The sequence below is a fragment of the Pagrus pagrus genome (genome assembly GCF_965226575.1).
Source record: "Pagrus pagrus genome assembly, chromosome: 17".
NCBI lineage: Eukaryota > Metazoa > Chordata > Actinopteri > Spariformes > Sparidae > Pagrus > Pagrus pagrus.
The window spans coordinates 25,507,681-25,525,615 of record NC_140201.1 but is presented as its reverse complement, the minus strand read 5'-3'; the positions used below and the strand labels follow the sequence as shown (position 1 = coordinate 25,525,615).

The 17,935-nt window shown below is 40.5% G+C and overlaps 1 protein-coding gene across 1 annotated transcript in view; it reads right to left on the bottom strand.

Moving 5' to 3' along the window:
• The window catches only part of eepd1 (endonuclease/exonuclease/phosphatase family domain containing 1), a 38,740-nt gene that overhangs the window by 16,757 nt on the left and 4,048 nt on the right, over nucleotides 1-17,935 (bottom strand). Inside the window, exon 3 of the mRNA XM_084379923.1 lies at nucleotides 1,963-2,014. Within this exon, the coding sequence (XP_084236049.1) occupies nucleotides 1,963-2,014 (52 nt within the window). The remainder of the gene's footprint in view (nucleotides 1-1,962; nucleotides 2,015-17,935) is intronic.

The following is a 17,935-nucleotide window of genomic DNA, read 5'->3' as shown; positions in this document are numbered from 1 at the left end:
AGTGTTGTAAAGCGCTTTTAGTGGTTGGTAGACTAGAAAGACGCTATAGAAATGCAAGTCCATTTACCATTGTAACGAATGAGAGTAGGAGGTAATTGCTACACTTAAAGGAATATCTCTCTTCGTTCTCTCCCCAAGATGGAGATGTTCAGATGGATATCAATCTGTCTATTTCTGAGATGGACCTGGGAAAATGACACAGAAACAGGATGAAGCAGACAGCCTGGCTCTGTCCAAATAATCAACAAATATGTGGAGAAGAATCTTAAGTTTGTTTACTGTTGTTCATTTAATATTTTCCTCTTATTAGATCATGTAGTGAACAGATTAAACATGATGGACTAGAATGCAGTAGAGCACAAACATCCTCTAATGCTAGATAACATAGAAAACTACAGCTTTATGTTTCTGTGTAACTTGTGTTCTGGGAATTCTGGCTGTCAGGGCTCCCATCTGTCAGCCAAAATGTGCAAGCACATTATTTTCTTTTCATATTCTTCAAAATAATCTGAATCAAAGACAATTCCAATGTATCCCGATTACTGACACTGCTGAAGAGAACACCCTCTAACCCATAACCACCGCTGTCATATTTATAGTACAGCACAGGAGAGCACTAACACAGTTTAAACACAAATGTGTGTCTAGAAATAGAAGACGCTCAGGAGAAAGAGAGATGAAGAGACATTGGAAGGAGAGGGGGAGCATTTGCATAACAGCAGCACATTAAATAAATGGGAAACACTAAGTGAGACTTTCTGATTGCATTTCCCTTTGAGGTTAGTCATTCACTACATTTACATGATGTTAGAAAACGTCAGAGTATTGTGTTAGTCCGACTGAATCCGGACTTTTAAAGTCCATGTAAACATGTTAGTCTGACTGAAATCGTACTAAATGGAATTTCTGGAAGTCGGACTGACACACCCAGATAATGCAGCTGGAAGTTCGATTTACTCTTTCATGTATACGCCTTAGTTGGACCTGAACTGGCCTCGGTGTTCTGTGCATGCACCACAGTCCCCGCGCCGGACATTGACCCGGAAGTCAACAGCAAAGGTATTAATACAATATACATTATGTAATGTGCAGTGCCAAAAAGTCATCCATGTTTTCACTGTTAGCTGTGCAGTCCGTTTGCAGCTTCTTAACTTGTTTGGTATGTGACACAAAAGGTCAATCGGATGTAGGTCCAGTAGCAACTAGCTGAAACAGTGCCTATCGCCACCTACCCTGGTGGAGTCAGGACCTACTTCCATCAATAAATCAATTCTCCCCTGGTTCTTATATACTGGGACAATGGCAGAAGTCCAACTAAATGGCCTAATCGAGCTCTGACTGTGGGTCAACTTAAGTGTGCATGGAAACGTACTGATTGACATTCTACATCTTTATTATTAGTGTGAATGCTGACTCAGCATTTGGATTTTTTAGTCTCCACCTCTGGGTATGTGATACATAACATTGCTTGCTTTCGCGCTATACTGTGTTATATTCTCATCACTTCATAGTTTAATTGGAACATTGGTCGTCATTCACCTCCTCAACCATGGCAGACGAGAACATGAGGAAATGGAAATGGGTAGTGTTAAGTAAAGGACACTGTTGGGTTAAATCCCTGGATTACCGTGTATTCCTTCTGATCAAGGAAGATCCAGCTGTTGCACTATTCCACAAGCTACTAGACGCTCCCTGTGCTTTATACTATGAGCGCAGAATTTTGTGACAAATTTACCACTAGCACACATTACTGCACACATTGCCCACCATGAGCAATGGCAGCAGATCGCAGCAGACCACCTGCATTCCCATGCATTTTCTTCAGAAAATATAGTTGTAAAGTTGTCTAGTTTGATTTAAAACGCTGCATGTCAAAGCAGCCTTCCATTCATACAGCAGCAGTCCCCCCAATCAACCAGTGTGACCCAGGCAGAGAGCGTGACATGCATAGCTCCACTATACCTTATCAAGAGCCTCCCGCTCCAGCAGGTCCTGCACTGCCAGTAACTTGATGCTGGAAACAGAGAAAGAGGATAAGTTTTACATTTACATATTCACATTTTGACTGCATATTTACCAACACATCCACACCAAGCCACTCACATCCACTAACCACAAACTGTTTAATTGGCTGAATCTTATTTGACTGTTGTGACCAGCAAGTAAAACTGTTAAAGCCACTGTACATTTTTATGCAATTATAACATATATTATATGCAATCTCTGACTTCTAATAGGCATGGAAAAGGAATATCACACTTATACGCAGGAATACCAAGAAAGGTGAGCTTATTTAAAGGTTATACATTAAAGTGGTATTTGTTCAAGTGCTCTGGGGCGGACTGTGTCATGTTTTGTCACTTCTAGGAAGGTTGAGTTAATTATAACCAACTGTAAAACCTGTCCTTCATCCTTTAGTTTCAACCAATACAAAGAACTAGAAAAAAAATCACATTACCCAAATAAACTCAAACATGATTAACATTCAGAAAATCCAAGGGGAAGATGTGTCAGTACTACCCACGCTGCTTCATAATGGTTTCTAGGACACAACAGCACTGACTGCTGAGCATCAAAGATGGAGATGAGAAACTACTGGTGGTATCCAGCCATGAAGAAATGGTAGTTCTGGCATTACGCAATTTCAAGATGTCTTACCGAGATGTTTGCCCCCATCCCAACACATGGAAGTGAATAGTTTTTTTCTGTGTTGCTCACAGCAATGAAAACTTAAACTTCTAAATTCAACAGGAACTCATCTTTCCAAAATCAGCCCCCTGGTTCTCAGAATAAGTACACAGCCCTTGCTGTGAACAGTTCTCAGAGGAATTACTTTCCTCTGAAGGAATAGTTTGTAGTAATTTGAGTCTGAGAACTGAACCTTCAAGGAAACAGTTGGTAACACTTCATATTACAGGTCTGGGAAAAGAAAGTAGGGCCTTATTAACAAGCAACTTATTAGAAATATCTTTGGAATAACCACAATAATTACCTCAAAATGTATTCAAAAATACCCCAATTCTTTTTAATTATAATACATTTCCAGGACACTTCCAATTAGTTTCTGTCCAACTTCTGCAGATCAGTGAATTGAAGTACATTTTTAACCATTTACATTTGCAATGATTATACGCAGGTACATACAATTATTGTAAATTTGAACTTTTTGCTGTTATTAATTTATTCACAAATGTACTGTTGTCTCAAAATGTAAAAAGGTTGACATTTAACTTGTTGGTGTCAAGACTTTATTATTAGTTAAGTTAATTTAAAAATGAAACTATGAGAAGGGGAAATTAGTGACTTGATTGAAGTTGTATTTGTCCGTAATTATCAATTTATGGTCACTAAGAACAAAAAAAATTTAAAATTGTCCCAAAGTTGGCCTGATCTGCTGAAGGGATAGAAATTGGTGACTGGTGAATGCAATGTAAATGGTTAATAAAAATTAAATAAAAAATAATTTAGTGACCTTCAAGAGTTTGACTAGTTGGAAATTAAACTGCAACAACTCACTCCAATTTAGTTGCCTGCTGATGGGAAGTAAGTAGCTGAGAATTAAAATGACATGATCAGCCGACATTAAGCAGAAACCCATTAGAAGTTGCCTGGAAATGTATTAAAGAAACAACCAGTTATTCATTAATTGCTAATGGGGGAAAAAGCTAATTATTATTATGAAATAATAATGGGGTAATTGTCAATACATATTGGAGGTAACTACTGTGGTAACTGGGGGGTCATTTCAAAAACATTTTAAATATGTTACTTGGTAATAACTACTTACTTACCAATTAATATGTAGATCTGTAAAATGAAGCATTACTAACAGTCAAGACCACCAGTTACTTCCAAGGAAACGCAAAGGTTTGCCATACCTTACACATCTAGTCTACTTACAGTGAACATGCTGGAAATGTTGGATTTCTATCCAGTGTACGACATATAGAGTAATGTTTCATGATGCTACAACCAGGGCAATGTTCTATTATCACGCACACAGTAATAACATACTGTGTTGCAGAGAGTCATAGTGTTGACACAACAGATAGAAGTGGCACTGCCCGAACTGGATCCTCGTCTTAATAAACAGCACAGCCCTGAGGGGCCAATCCAGTGTTTTTTAAACTGGCAGGGAAGGTAAGAAAATCTGACCATCTCATGCTGAGGGAGTTTCTGTCCTAAATTCTATCTGCTAACAGCGTTATAGCACTGTGAAGGGAGGTCTTGACAGTCCAATAAACATTTATCTGTTTACTTTTTGAATGATTTTCCAGACCAACAGTCAGCACAATAAAAAGCTAAATATTTCTGAGAGGCACCAGTGCATTTCCTCCCGCCTCCATTTGGCTCTGAAGAGAAACTGCTGTGCAATGTCATTTGCGCAGGAAATGAGGAAAGCATCTGTATTTCATTTGGATCAACGTCTTTCACAAATGACCCTGGTGCATGAAGAAAGTTCAGCAATAAGAAGATAATAAAATAAGTTCCCAAAATCCTGCTAGCTGACACCCACAATCTTCTAGAGCTCAATCTGAGTTGCTTATTATATCAGAGCCAGTGGTGTTATTTCACTGAGTTACACAAGACGTTTATTCTAATACACATATGAACACACAATCTCAGCTCAGTCTGCAGTACCATATGCTGAACTGATTCACTGTGGTGCAACATAATATAATGAAGTTTGTGGCAATGCTTTAACCCCATTCACCTCCAACCTACTAATCCGAACTCAGCCAAACAGAAAATCACATTACATAACAGTCTTTTATATTAGTGAAGTGCTGCTGCTGCTGCTGCTGCTGCCGTGCATTACAGGAGCTCTGTTACCACTCCAGACTGACTCACAGTCACTTAGCTGAGTGTTAACAGTAAGGCTTAGTGACCAGCACCAGCAGCAAGTGTAATGTAATCAGTCAGCCCTTGTGAAGGAGAACATAGAGCAGTTACAACACAAATCTTTAAAATGGTTGGACACCTACTGCAAGGGCTCTGAAGCTGTCATGGGCAAATCCAGCTACGTACTCTCTGTACTTGTGAACTGACCACCATGTTGATTCTGCTTTGCAGCATTCAGGTCATACAGGGAAGATGGCAGTTACCACTTACCTAATGTCCTAGGTTTTACAGAATAATTATAGACATTTTTTAAAGTGGTCATCCCATTTGAGGCCAAGGTACAGGAGCCAAGATGTGCCAATCCATGGTGCCAATAAGGTTATTTCATAGCAACTCACCCAAATTTCAGAATTATTATTTTATATTTTCTTGGAAAAAAAAAAAAAGTTAAATCTTCTATTAAATTCATGTGACTGTGCAAAATCCTTAATCAGTACTTACTAATACATTTTTAGTTATGAATGTTTGAAGTTTGGCTGTCAGAGCAAAATTTCTGCACTTTTGCGATTTTTTCTTTTTTAAAGCCTTCTATTTTTCATTTGATTGGGTTGAAATTTGTGCTTAACATCCAAGAAACCATAAGGATATTTGGCAACATGTATTCATTTCAATAGTTGTTGCTGAATGGTAACAGTAATACAATGAATATCAATTAAAAAAAAAGCTTTGGAGATGAAAAAACTTTTCAAACATATTTTCAGTGTATATTTTCCCAAGAAGGATTATTTTTATTTTAATTAGTTATTCATTGTATATGTGTATCAACCGATCAGCCACAACATTAAAACCAACTGCTTAATATTGTGCAGGTTCCCCTTGTGCAGCCAAAACAGCTCTGACCCATCAAGGCATGGTCATTATACCTCTAGGGGTGTTGGGAGTGCTGTTGCCATGAGGAGTTTATTTAGTTCACAACAGTGTTTGAGTGGGTGGTGGATGTCGAGCGGCATCCACGTGGATGCCTGGACTCAAGGTTTCCGAGCAGAACATTGCATTGTAACGAAATGATCAATGTCATTGACATCACTGGTTTTAATGTTGTGGCTCATTTCATGGGGTCAGGAAATTTGCAAGTTACAGATTGTAATGGCTTGGTTTGTTGCATTCTAGGTGATGTCTTTTAGTTCATTGTGTTCCTTAGCTGAATACACACTGAACAGATGTCTGATATTAACCTAAGATACAATCAGACTAGATTAAGCCATATCAAGCCTATAGCAAATTGTGACGCTATCAAATATGACAGTAGTGTATCGTGATGTGTCATCATAAATCAACTTGATTTGTGATAAGATGGCTATGTCCCAATTCAGGGGCTGCATCCTTCCAAGGACGCAGCCTTTGCGGCCTTCGAAGGCGAGTCCTTCGGAGAGACCTTCGAAGGCCGCATCAACCGTTGTTAAATGGGACGGTCTAGCCTTCAGAGCATTTCCTGGTTGCGTCACCAGATGCTCCGCCCCTTACCCTTACGTCACGATTTCTGCCGCCCAGGCCCGCAAAAGTGACGATCTACACCACTCGATGACGCCATTTTCTTTTTTTCTTTCTTTCTTCTTTTTCGGGCGCGCAAAGGATCTTGGGATATGGGAGGCCGTGAAGGATAGTAGCGGTGCGTCCTCCAAAAAGAGGGAAAAGAAGGCTGCATTTGTGGGCTGCGTTTGGAGGAGCCTTCGAATTGGGACAGCCTTTGCACGGCATAGTGACGTAATTGGCCTTCAAATGAGTCCTTCGAAGGATGCAGCCCCTGAATTGGGACACAGCTGATGTCTCCTAAGAAGACTGTAGCTGTGGGTGTTTTGATGTGTATCATGCACTGCCAGCCTCTGTTTGTGTTTTGGGTCCACATCAGTGCTTGATCAACAGCTTTCGTACCAGCCTAAATGAACCAAGCTAAACTGGCAAACACACCAGAGTTTGTACCAAACAAGTCAAAGTCAGTTGTGAGGAGAGGGTCTTCATGTTATTATCAAGGAGCACTTTAAACACATCAGCTGACCACACTGATGAAACAACTGATGTGTGCTCATACCCTCTTCACCCAGCTGCTGTACTATTATTGAGCATTGCATGGTGCAATCAGGACTTAGAAGTAAGCTAGTTCTAGGTATGTAAACCTTAATCCTAAACACATTCAGTCCTCCATTCACTGTTACTGGAATTCGAGTCAATTACAGCAGCTGCTGATACATATTTAGTAGGCCACAGCAAGTACAGTATGTGAAGGACGAAGAGGCTTGGAGGTGAAGTAAAAGTGAAACGATTTAGACACCTCTTAAGACTGAGTCCTAAAAGTATTGTATAGGGTGATACTGATATGCCAGTGTGCTATTTAGTTGATTTAATGCTGTACTCATGTGAAAAGGGAATATCCAGAAGAACAACATTCAAAATCAACAAGTAGTCATTATTTCTTATTTGTTTGGTTATTCTTAATCACATACATGTGCTTTGTAAGATATTTTTGACTTCATATTTTTCAGCAAATCACACATGAAAACAAGCAATAACACTAAAGCCTGCTAGTCTGGAGGCTGCAATGTTCAGCAGACCACATGATACAAGATCTTAGACAGAACAGACAACATACTGACAACTTTGCAGGTCTTACAAGTAGTGGGGCTAAAAATGTTAAGTTTGTGTTGAGGTTGGTAATGCAGGTAATGTAGTTGTTAAAATCACAAGGGTTCACCCTTTTGGGAGCATGGTCAAGCTTGTATAGTCTTATTAATGTTAATAAGCATTGTAAGGACTTATAATGGCCTTAATACATATTAACTAACACTTATCAAAAAGACCTTAATATAAAGCTTTACCCTGAATATAAACATTACTGTGTTTGTTTACAAAAAACAAGAATGCCTTTATTTCCAGGTTGGTCAGTGGACACTAGCTACCATTAGTTACCATTTGTACAACAACTTTTTATATAACAATACCATTGAAACTCAATTTACAAATGGACCAGTACTATCAATAACTCGTATTTCAGTTTTCCTACAAATCCCTCTTTTACTGCTCCACCTGACCACACAGCCTCATATCACGTAACAGTGACAACTGGTGAGGTCACAAGCAGAAACCTTCAGCCTGAAACTTTCTGCAGAAACGTTCTGCTTGTGATCGCCTTCACGATCAGTGAGTCCACAGATCCTGTTTTCAGAACAAACAGACATGCAGTCACAGAGACAATACCTCTTTCCGCTCCTGTTGATGTGATCGGTCTGCACAATGAAAGAAGTTCTCACAGAGTTCCCTGCTTCACTCCCGCTGGCTAAGATCCTGATCCACCTGTTTCTACTGGCAGGGATTCAATCCTAGCACACACTAAGCTGAGCTGAGGTTCAGCCATGTCATCACAACATGAGAGATAATGCTGAGTCAGTGATGCAGCTAGTGCTTTAACTATACTTTCAGGCAATCAAAGGTCATCAGAGTTTGATGTGTCTGTAGGAGATAGTAAGTAATACTTAAAATAAGAACAGACACACATAAGTGCAAAAAGAGAGTCAAAGGTTGGATACAAACTCCGTGACATCAAGTCTAATTCCTCAGTGTCACCGTGATAAAAGAGCCTGTCATTGATGGAATGAATGTATAGGCTCCATAAACCTTACTGCTGCAGACACAAACACAATATACTGGACCAAAACAGAGTGTGTGCTTCTGCATGTGTAAGATTAAGGCAAATCTGAGGGCAGCCACGAGGTTGCATAATCAGAAGTGACGACAAGCAGCAGCAGTGGAGACGACCTTGAACATAACGCCTCTGAGGATTTTGTAGCAGGTTCCAGGCTGCAGTTCACCACAGCAGGCACATTTAAAGAGCACACAGCCTGATGGCTGCTGACAGAGATGGTAATGCACTTCTGTTTTGGGCTGGTTCATCTCATATCAGTGATGTTTAGGAAAAACTGTTTGCTGCTTTGGTTTTGGTTCTTCAATTGGCTCTTGAACCCAGATCCTTGTATAAAGTCTCAGTCAGGTGAAATCTTTTCTATCCAAGGTGTCAGCTTTTCATCAACAAAAATATACAGCTATAGAATATGTTGATGAAGCTTCTCAGTCATCCAGGACAAGGTAATTTTAAGTGCTTTATATACTGGACTTCAGTTTCAGTTTTCTGAAGACGTTTCTCCACTCATCCGAGAGGCTGATGGAAAAGCATGAGATGGCTAACCGGGACGTGGTTGTTTCTCGTGAATGCAAGCTGCAAGTTCCACGAGTCTGTTGTTACTACAACACAGGGAAAGACTTTGGCTGTCAAGAGCAATGATGATTTAAGAGCCCTGTGGAATTGTGTCCTTGATAGGCAGACAAATGAGTTAAACTGCTGGTTTAGAGAGGACACGTATGGAGTCATGAGAGCGTCGGCCTCTTTCGCACCTGGATCTGCCACTTTTGGCGAAAAAGACATCTTAAAGGATCCTTGCGCTTTGTATGGGTTTGAAATCTGTGATGCAGAACATGCTGTATTCATCCAGTACATCAGATGAAAAATGGATTGGGAGAACTTCCCCACATTAATGGAAGTACTGGACAGCTGCCCTGCTGACAATTTTCCCAACATGAATAGTTTGTTAAGGGCCATCATGACACTGACTTCCATGTCCTGCAGCATTGAGAGATTTTTCTCCACAACAAACAGGATCAGAACGTGCCTGGGATGATCCATGCTGACTGGACGCCAGAACAACTTGACACTTTTGTCTTTTGAAAGACAAATTATTGACACTATGGATTATGATGACATAATCAATCTTTTCAACTCAAAGCCCAGGAGACTCTGGGTTGTGTAGTAGCTCCGGTAAGACTGTGTCTTTCTATGTTGCCCACCATGGCATGATTGCTGTTTCTGAAAGGATGTTCTGATTATTAATTCATTTGGTTTTTCTGATATATTAATATTCATGTTCAGTCTGTGTTGTAGCCACTCTTATGCAGTGTTAGGTTTGTTCTTATTTTATGTGTGGAGTTATTCATCTGACAGGCTGGTAACTGTGATATTCTGACGGTACAAGGCATATTCAAATTCACTACAGATCTGCAAATTCATTTGGGAAGGAGGCTGAGCAAGTCTTCAAAACGTTCACATTCACGGAGGACACCGTTAAAGATGAAAATGATTATGAGAGTGTTATGGTGAAACTGGACAGTTATTTGCTACGGAAGGTGAATACGATTCATGAAAGACCCTGTTTCCATCAGTGCACAGTGAAGCATGGGGAAACTTCAGAGGAGTACAGCAGAAGCCTATATGAGCAAGCGGACACCACCTCCTCTGTGGACACCAGCGCATTTGCAGATGTGAAGGATGAAAATATCCGTGACAGCTGTTTATCTAATATCCCTATGACCAACCTATCAGAGAAGCTACAGCTAATGCCAGACTTGACACTCAACAAGGCGGTAGAGCTAGTGAGGCAGTCTGAGCAAGTAAAGGGGCACACTAGCAAGCAGGGTGCTAATGCTAACTGTTCACAAGTGAGTGAAGGAGCATACAAACAACATGTGCAATACAGCTTGAAACAGAGAAACGGACATCCACAGAACAATGGGCCCAAGGCAAAACAAGGGCATGGCAGTAACTATGGGGGACACAAATGTTCCAGATGTAGTAGGGTGAGTGCTAAGGAGGACAAATGTGCTGCGTGCAACAACGAATGCTGTGAAAAAGCTGGGACATTTTGCAGTAGTATGCCATTCCCGTGTGGTCAACGAGGTCACTGACAGGAGCCACATTAATTTTCTGGGAGAAATTACAGACGTGGATGACTCAACAAAGGCCTGGACTGTAACACTGCTTGTGCAAGGTATTGAAATAGACCTTAAAATTGACTCATGGGCAGAAACAAGCGTGATATCAGAAAAGACTTTTAACCTGCTGAGAGATACACCCCAGGGGGTAGATTGAAATGTAAGGGCCACTTTACAGCTACTACTGTGTGGACAAGGCAGAAGTTCAGGTTTAAAGTAAATGTGATAAAGGGGTCACATGGCAGCAACTTGCTGAGCCGTAATGTAGCTATCACTATGGGCTTAATCAAGCACATAGAAGAGATCAAAAGCACAGAGCAGCTGGGGGATGCCTGCCCAGCAGATACAGGCAAGCTGAAGATAAAGCCAATCAAAATCACTGAAGGAGGACATTGTACCCTACAGTGTGGTCACTGCTAGGCATGTCAGGACTAATGTTCTCGAAACTAAAAAAGGAGCTTGACCACATGGTAAGCAGTGGTGTGATAGAGCCAAGCTTACTTCTGTAGACATCTAAAAGACATCTAAAATTCTGGCGACATCTTACATATTGGTCCCAAACACCAACATCTTACTGTAGTAGCAACCAACCTCGGCTGTTTATTTAGCTATATTTTGGCCTAAATATAAGGGTTTACAACATACTGAGCATACAGACAGGTGGCTTAAAGTTCTTTTTCCTATGAATGTCATCCTTGGAATTCTTTCCAATCAAAGGAGGGAAGCTACAAAACCTTTTTTAGAGGCAGCTTTTAAGGCTACACAGGTTGAGTGTTCGACACTCAAAACACAAGATTCAGATGGAGTATTTGTTTAGGTTTTACAGTTCACATCAAGTATTAAGTTTAGCAATGTCTTCATTTTACACTAAACCATACATTTCTTCAGTCTCTCCAGTACTTCTCCAGGTAATTTATCTTCTGTTTCTCATCAATCTCATTAATTAAAGTGGAGCGGCATTTAGCTTACTAGTGACAACAGTAAGTCAGTTGATTTTCTGCTGCAGGAGACAAACGAGCCCATATCAGCTTTGTTTAGCAAAAGAAACAGGGTTGGAAGCACTGTATTGGCCCGAGTGCCTCCTGGCTGGCTGGGCTTGCTGGGCAATGCCCCGAACTCACTGTACAGCCACAATAAAATGCTGCGCCAATGGAAATTTCCACATGAGCACCCAACACTCTGCGTCAGCTCAGTACAGACCTCCTTTGCAGCACCCCCATCCTCATGACCTCAGCACCCATGCTGGCCTCACCCTCACTGGATTCCTTTTGAGAATCAGGTTGTCTAACTGAGCTCCAAGCACAAATATCGCTGAAAATGTGACTACCCAGCATGTTTATGTGGGTGTTTCTGATAGTTCTCCCAGTCTATGGAGGGATTAAATGGTGTGTCATGCTGCTGCCAGACTCCATGCCTGCCTATCTCAAAATCCAGACCTACTGTACAGACCACAGATGTTGGGTAAATCATCTTAACAGCTGCACTGAGCTTGTGTAGGCTGTAGTCAACAGGATTTACAACCTCACACATGCAAACATAGATGTACACATATATAATAAAATACAAAGGATAAACTACTTTAGACCAAGAGAGGCGAGAGAGTGAGAGCACAGCTGGTACCACTATTGATACTGGGGGAAATTATATTGTATTGAAACAGTTTCAAAGCTTCAGTATTAATATTTATCAATATTTCAATATCTTTGACAACACTACAGGTAAGAGGAAAATAAGTATTTTTGATAACGGGGTGAACTGTCCCTTTAATGAATACTTGCCAATATGACATACTGCTAGTTTTCAATATGTCTTACTGCTAGTTTTTTTTCAAAGTTATTTCAGCATTGGGAAAGGCTTTTTATTTGCTTTGTTTCCAACAGTGAGATGAGAAGATCCATATCAGCTGCATAAGGTATAAAGTTTTTCCTCTGCTTACAGTCTTTGTGCTAAGCTAGGCTAACTTCATCCTGATTCCAGCTCAGGACTTAATAAACAAACAGACATGAGATTGGCATCCATCTTTTCTTTTCACCCTCAGAAAAAAAGTACATAAGCATGTTTTCCAAAACCTTCAACTATTCCTTTAAGACCACAGTTCCTATACCACTCCTAAACCCTATGGAGTAAGACAGACATACTTTCCCGACAAGCCTTGTCTTTGGTAGACATATCAAATTCAAAGAAAGAGGACAATAACATGAAGCTAATACACTATAAACAGGAACAACTAACCTTTATGTTGATGAAGGTTCTCAGTCATCCAGGTCATGGTAATTCTAAGTTCTGTATCATAGGCAACTGGACTTGGTTCAGTTTCTTGAAGAATTTTCACCTCTCATCCAAGAGGCTTCTTCAGTTCTAACTAACTGGAACAACATCGTCATTCCTTATGTCGCAGGAACATCTGGGAAACTCAGGTGGATTTTTAATAAACATCATATCCCGGTTCACTTTAAACCTACCAACACACTGAGGCAGAAACTTGTCCATCCTAAGGACCAAACACCCAGGCATAAACAGAGTAATGTAGTTAATGCTGTTCAATGCAGCCAGGACTGCACAGATTTGTACATTTCTCCATAAACGAATGGCACAACACAGGAGGACCAACTCCTCAGGTCAAGACTCTGCTGTCCACTTACATCTGAAGGACAAAAATCATTCCTTAGAGGACAACAATGTAAACATCTTGGCCACAGAAGACAGATGGTTTGAAAGAGGAGTAAAAGAATCCATCTATGTCAAACTGGAACGACCATCTTTGAACAGAGGAGGTGGCCTAAGACATTACTTATCACCCACCTACAATGCTGTACTGAGTTCCCTCCCCAGACAGTTTAACAACCATTCACACCTGGGCTCACCTAGCCCTAGCAACCCACCTAGCAACCCACATGAAGGCCGGTTAAGTCAACGACCCACAAGTGGCTCTAACGACTCTGAAACTCAGAGCTCACATGTGTCCTTAAGGACTCTGTAAGGACACTCCCACACAGAGTTTAAAAGCCTGAAACTCCCCTCCAGTTAGTTAGAACTGAAGAAGCCTCTTGGATGAGAGGTGAAACATCTTCAAGAAACTGAAACAAGTCCAGCCTATGATAAAGCACTTAGAACTAACCTTACTGTATGTTACATACAGTGCAGCAGTGCGTTTATGACATTTAACATCTGACGAAAACCATAAAAAAGCCATTACGACACAGTATTTATTTTAGATGTACGATTAGACTACAGTACAACGAAACTGTTATAAAATCTTTATCCATGATGAATTGTAAAAAGTATGATTAATTCACTGTAAAATTTTGAAAAATGTGAAATAGTGAAAAACACAAGTTAGAAATGTATATGTTCTTGGACTTGACATTGTTTCTCATGTATTGTTTTCTTGGCATGTTGTGTTTTCTTTGTGCAGCCACACCCAGACTTAATGGCTTTATGGTGAGTACACAAGCCAATGCTGACTACCATCATTATTAGTTTAATGCTGACCTTTCTATGGAACAAACAGGTAATCAGAAGATACTTCTATGAAATACGGCTCAGTTCAATAAGTCCAACTGCAGCACATTTAGTCCCTCCTTTGTGCTGTCAGAAAAAATGTCAACGTGAAAGGTAGCTTGTTTCAGAATCCATGACTCTTGTTTTATGTCTGAGTCTGTCAGGCTCTCTGTTTATGATAGAATAGTGATGTAATATGTTTAAAACAGAAGAGGGAAATGTTAACACAACACATAGGTTTAGGATTCTGAAATAGAATATAATGCTATATGTAAATGCAGCCTTTCACAGCCAGGCTTCAGTGGTTGTATAAGCTTGTAGTTCTCAGTAGAGTGATGATAAGCTAAACAAGGTCCAGAAGCAGATTTGATTAGACGGTAATATAATTAACAAGAGAGTGATGACAGCAGCTGCCATTTGTACTCAACTGTCACTCAAAATTCTGCTCACAGGATGAGGGAATGGTGAAGATATGAAATGTGAAAGGCAGGAGAGTAAGTGCAGCTCATTGGGTTTGGATGTCAGTCAATATCATAGCTACAGATTCTGTTCAGTGCATGGGTAAATGGTTTGACAGCCTGTATTCTGCCGGAATGACCCTCACCCAAAGAAACGACAACCTGCATGAGACTGCTGTGGCAAACTCCATGAGGATGTAGATCTGTTTGGTATATCTTGCTTTTCATTCTGTGCTGTTCTGAGAAAGCTGTTTTTTAGTAGGAACTCTCCACTGTGTGTGATGTCAGCTGACCATCCCCTATCATCATCAGCCCCGTCAGCAAGGTCAGAGGTCAACTACAGACACAGCACCACTGAAAACAAACCCTTGTGACTTGATATTGTGATGGAAAAAGTAAAAATGACCTTGAGTTACCTTGTGGCTTTAAGGTTCAGCTTGTCTAGCTCAGCAAACGTCTACATGATCTACAACCCAATTCCTCTTTGAATCATGAGTCAAAGAGGAATTAGGAAAAAATTAACTATGTTTGCATGACATTATGGATTATGAATGGAAACAAAAAATGTTTAAGTAAAAAAATTGTTGAGAGCCATTTTGTGTACCGTAGTTAAAAGTATTGCAAGCTGTCATGTGTTTAGTATATGTTTACTCTGGTCATTATCAGGCTGGCAAGGACCTTCATTTTAACAAGATGTATGCAAGGGACTAGTTAGGGAGGGTTATTAGTTACTGAGAGCAGATTTATTTTTTGTTTTCTGGGCTTAAAAGTCCAATACTGTGGAAATTAAGATTTTAATTTTTTATTATAAAGGAGGTTTGGGTGTGTTGTTAATGTCGTAAAAATCGTAAAAGTCTCAAAACGCTGTGACAGAGGATGATAGGTGCTGCAGCAACAGACAATATATGTAAATGTGATTTGTTAAAATGCTTTAATGTTCAAAGACCACATTATTTTTCACATTTCATTTTTTTTACTGTATATGTTCTCATAGACATCCAAAACAAATGTGAATCGGAAAATGAGTATTATATATATCAGACTTCCAGTAGTTTTTAAAATGGGTCTAATTCTCATTATTCTTAACTTGGCCATTATCTGATGTCAAAACTTGTAATCTGGCAAAAAAAAGTATATTTGGACGCGCCCCATGGGCCTCCTCAACCTCTCCAAGTAATCAGTACAATGCAATAATCCAGCTGTACTAAAATTTGATCATCTCATGTCACTCTTTAAATACAATAAATTCATTCTCCTAAATTGTGGAACTAACTCGTCTACTAAAGTCACGTCCATGAACTGCACGCTGCACCCTTAGTTTACAGACCTGGCTCATCCAGGATGATTCATACAAAAGGAAATCAGAGAGATGACAAAAGATCAAATGTTGATGAGTCCATCATTCTTTGGGCAGATCGCTTCCTCAATTTTATGTTTTTCATTTCCTGTGTGCCTTTAAATGTCATGTCTGGATGAATATAAGCTGGTACACTGTGGGGATGTTCTCTCTTGCAGTCCCACTTTAGTATTTGGACAGCGAAGATGGATGTTGTTTAGTGCATTAAATGCTTGCTTAACACAGCTTGGAAGTTGCACAGTACTGCAAAAACACAGTGGATGTGCCATGTGAATGTTCCAACACTGATAGAGCTGAATTCTTCCCTGTGACACAAGAAAACAACCCCAGACTGACGAAGCCCAAAAAAAACCTGAGTGAACACTCCATGAACAGAAACATCCTCCTACAAACTGTCATGTAGAGAGAGAGGAGCAGATCTGACAGCAACACAGTTTTTCACTACTGCAGCCACATTTGCTTTGAATCAAGTGAGTTCCTGTCAGCTCCAATCTACACCTTGATCCATATTAACCCTGCTGTTCAGAGCTGGTGGCAGCTTTTTTCACATCCCTTCAGCCCTGTGTGTGAGACTGACTAATGGCTGGCTGATTATTAACATCAGCAAGCCCGGCAGGCTGTTGTGGCTAAGCGCAGTTTGCTGTGTAACGTTTGGTAAGCGGGGGTTCATTGAACTCTAGTAGCTCTCTGCTTGTGCCTGGAGGAAAGCCAGGAAGTGTGTAAACTCAGTCTGGATCTTGTGATTGCTCATACAGCGAAGCCCAAGCACTGTGCAAACACACCGTATCTCCTCCATGGCCTCCTCCTCCTCCATAACAATGATCCCTACAATATCAACATTAGGATTGTTGGCGATGGCTTGGGAACACAGGAAGTGGGAGGCATGAGTGAAGGAAGTGGTAAAGATTTATATGAGGGTGGGTGGGTTTGATAGGAGAAGGGGAGGCAGATCTAACATGGTGCTGAAGGTAATCAGACAGCTCTAAAGAAAGAAAATAGCACGCCAACTGTGAATGTCATTGAACAGAACTGTGATATGCCCAAAATGCAAATTGTGAATATGCCTGATTAGAGAATTGCATCTGGCACGATGTTGTCAGCCAATAGTCTTGTGTTTGTGGAAGAAGAAGAGAGGACAAAAATAATAGGAAATGTAAAATGTACAATTTACAAATGGAGTTTGGAATGTGGGCTTCTCCATATGCCATACAGCAGAATGTTTAGGAGCTAGAGTGGATCATATGATAGCTGCATTGCAGAAGATACTAATTTCACTAGCCGTGACAGTTTCAGATGTAGCAACATATACTGCAGGAATGCCCTCCCATGACCCCCTTCCCACCCTCCACCCTTCCAAGCAGGTCAGGGCTCACCACCCAAGTAAGGTACTGCACAGCTCCAGGCATTTCATCTAGCTAAACCAGCTGGTGTAAGCTGGTGCCAACAGACAGAGAAAGTCTGGTCACACCTTGCTCAAAGAGTGTACTATGAACAAAGAGTAATTGAGGAACATGGCAACATGAGAGCAGTCATATGAGCTGAACAAAGTAAATATCAGTGTGTCATGTGTTGCTGAGTTATCTCAGGCGTGAGCTAATAGAGCTTTCAGACAAGGTGAGTTGAGTGGCTTGTTGAAAAGCAAATTCACGCAGAGTACCGTTGAATTAATCTCATTATTCATTGACTGTGGAACCGGACACTGAAACACTGTTCTTGAGTTTATCTGGGCAGATTAACCCACAAAGGGTTCATTTTCAGCCAATTTTCCTGCTATGTGCACTACTGCTTCACTCAGGCCGAAATAGCATGTTCACTGTTTTCTCTTTACTCGTCTTTTATTTTCTTTGCTAGTGAAATCCTGTCAAACACCAATGCTGTGAATCAAAGAATCAGAGGTGTTGCATCACTCAAAGCTCGTCCCTGTTAGCTTAAAACAGGTTTGGCCCAGAAACTCGCTGCATTG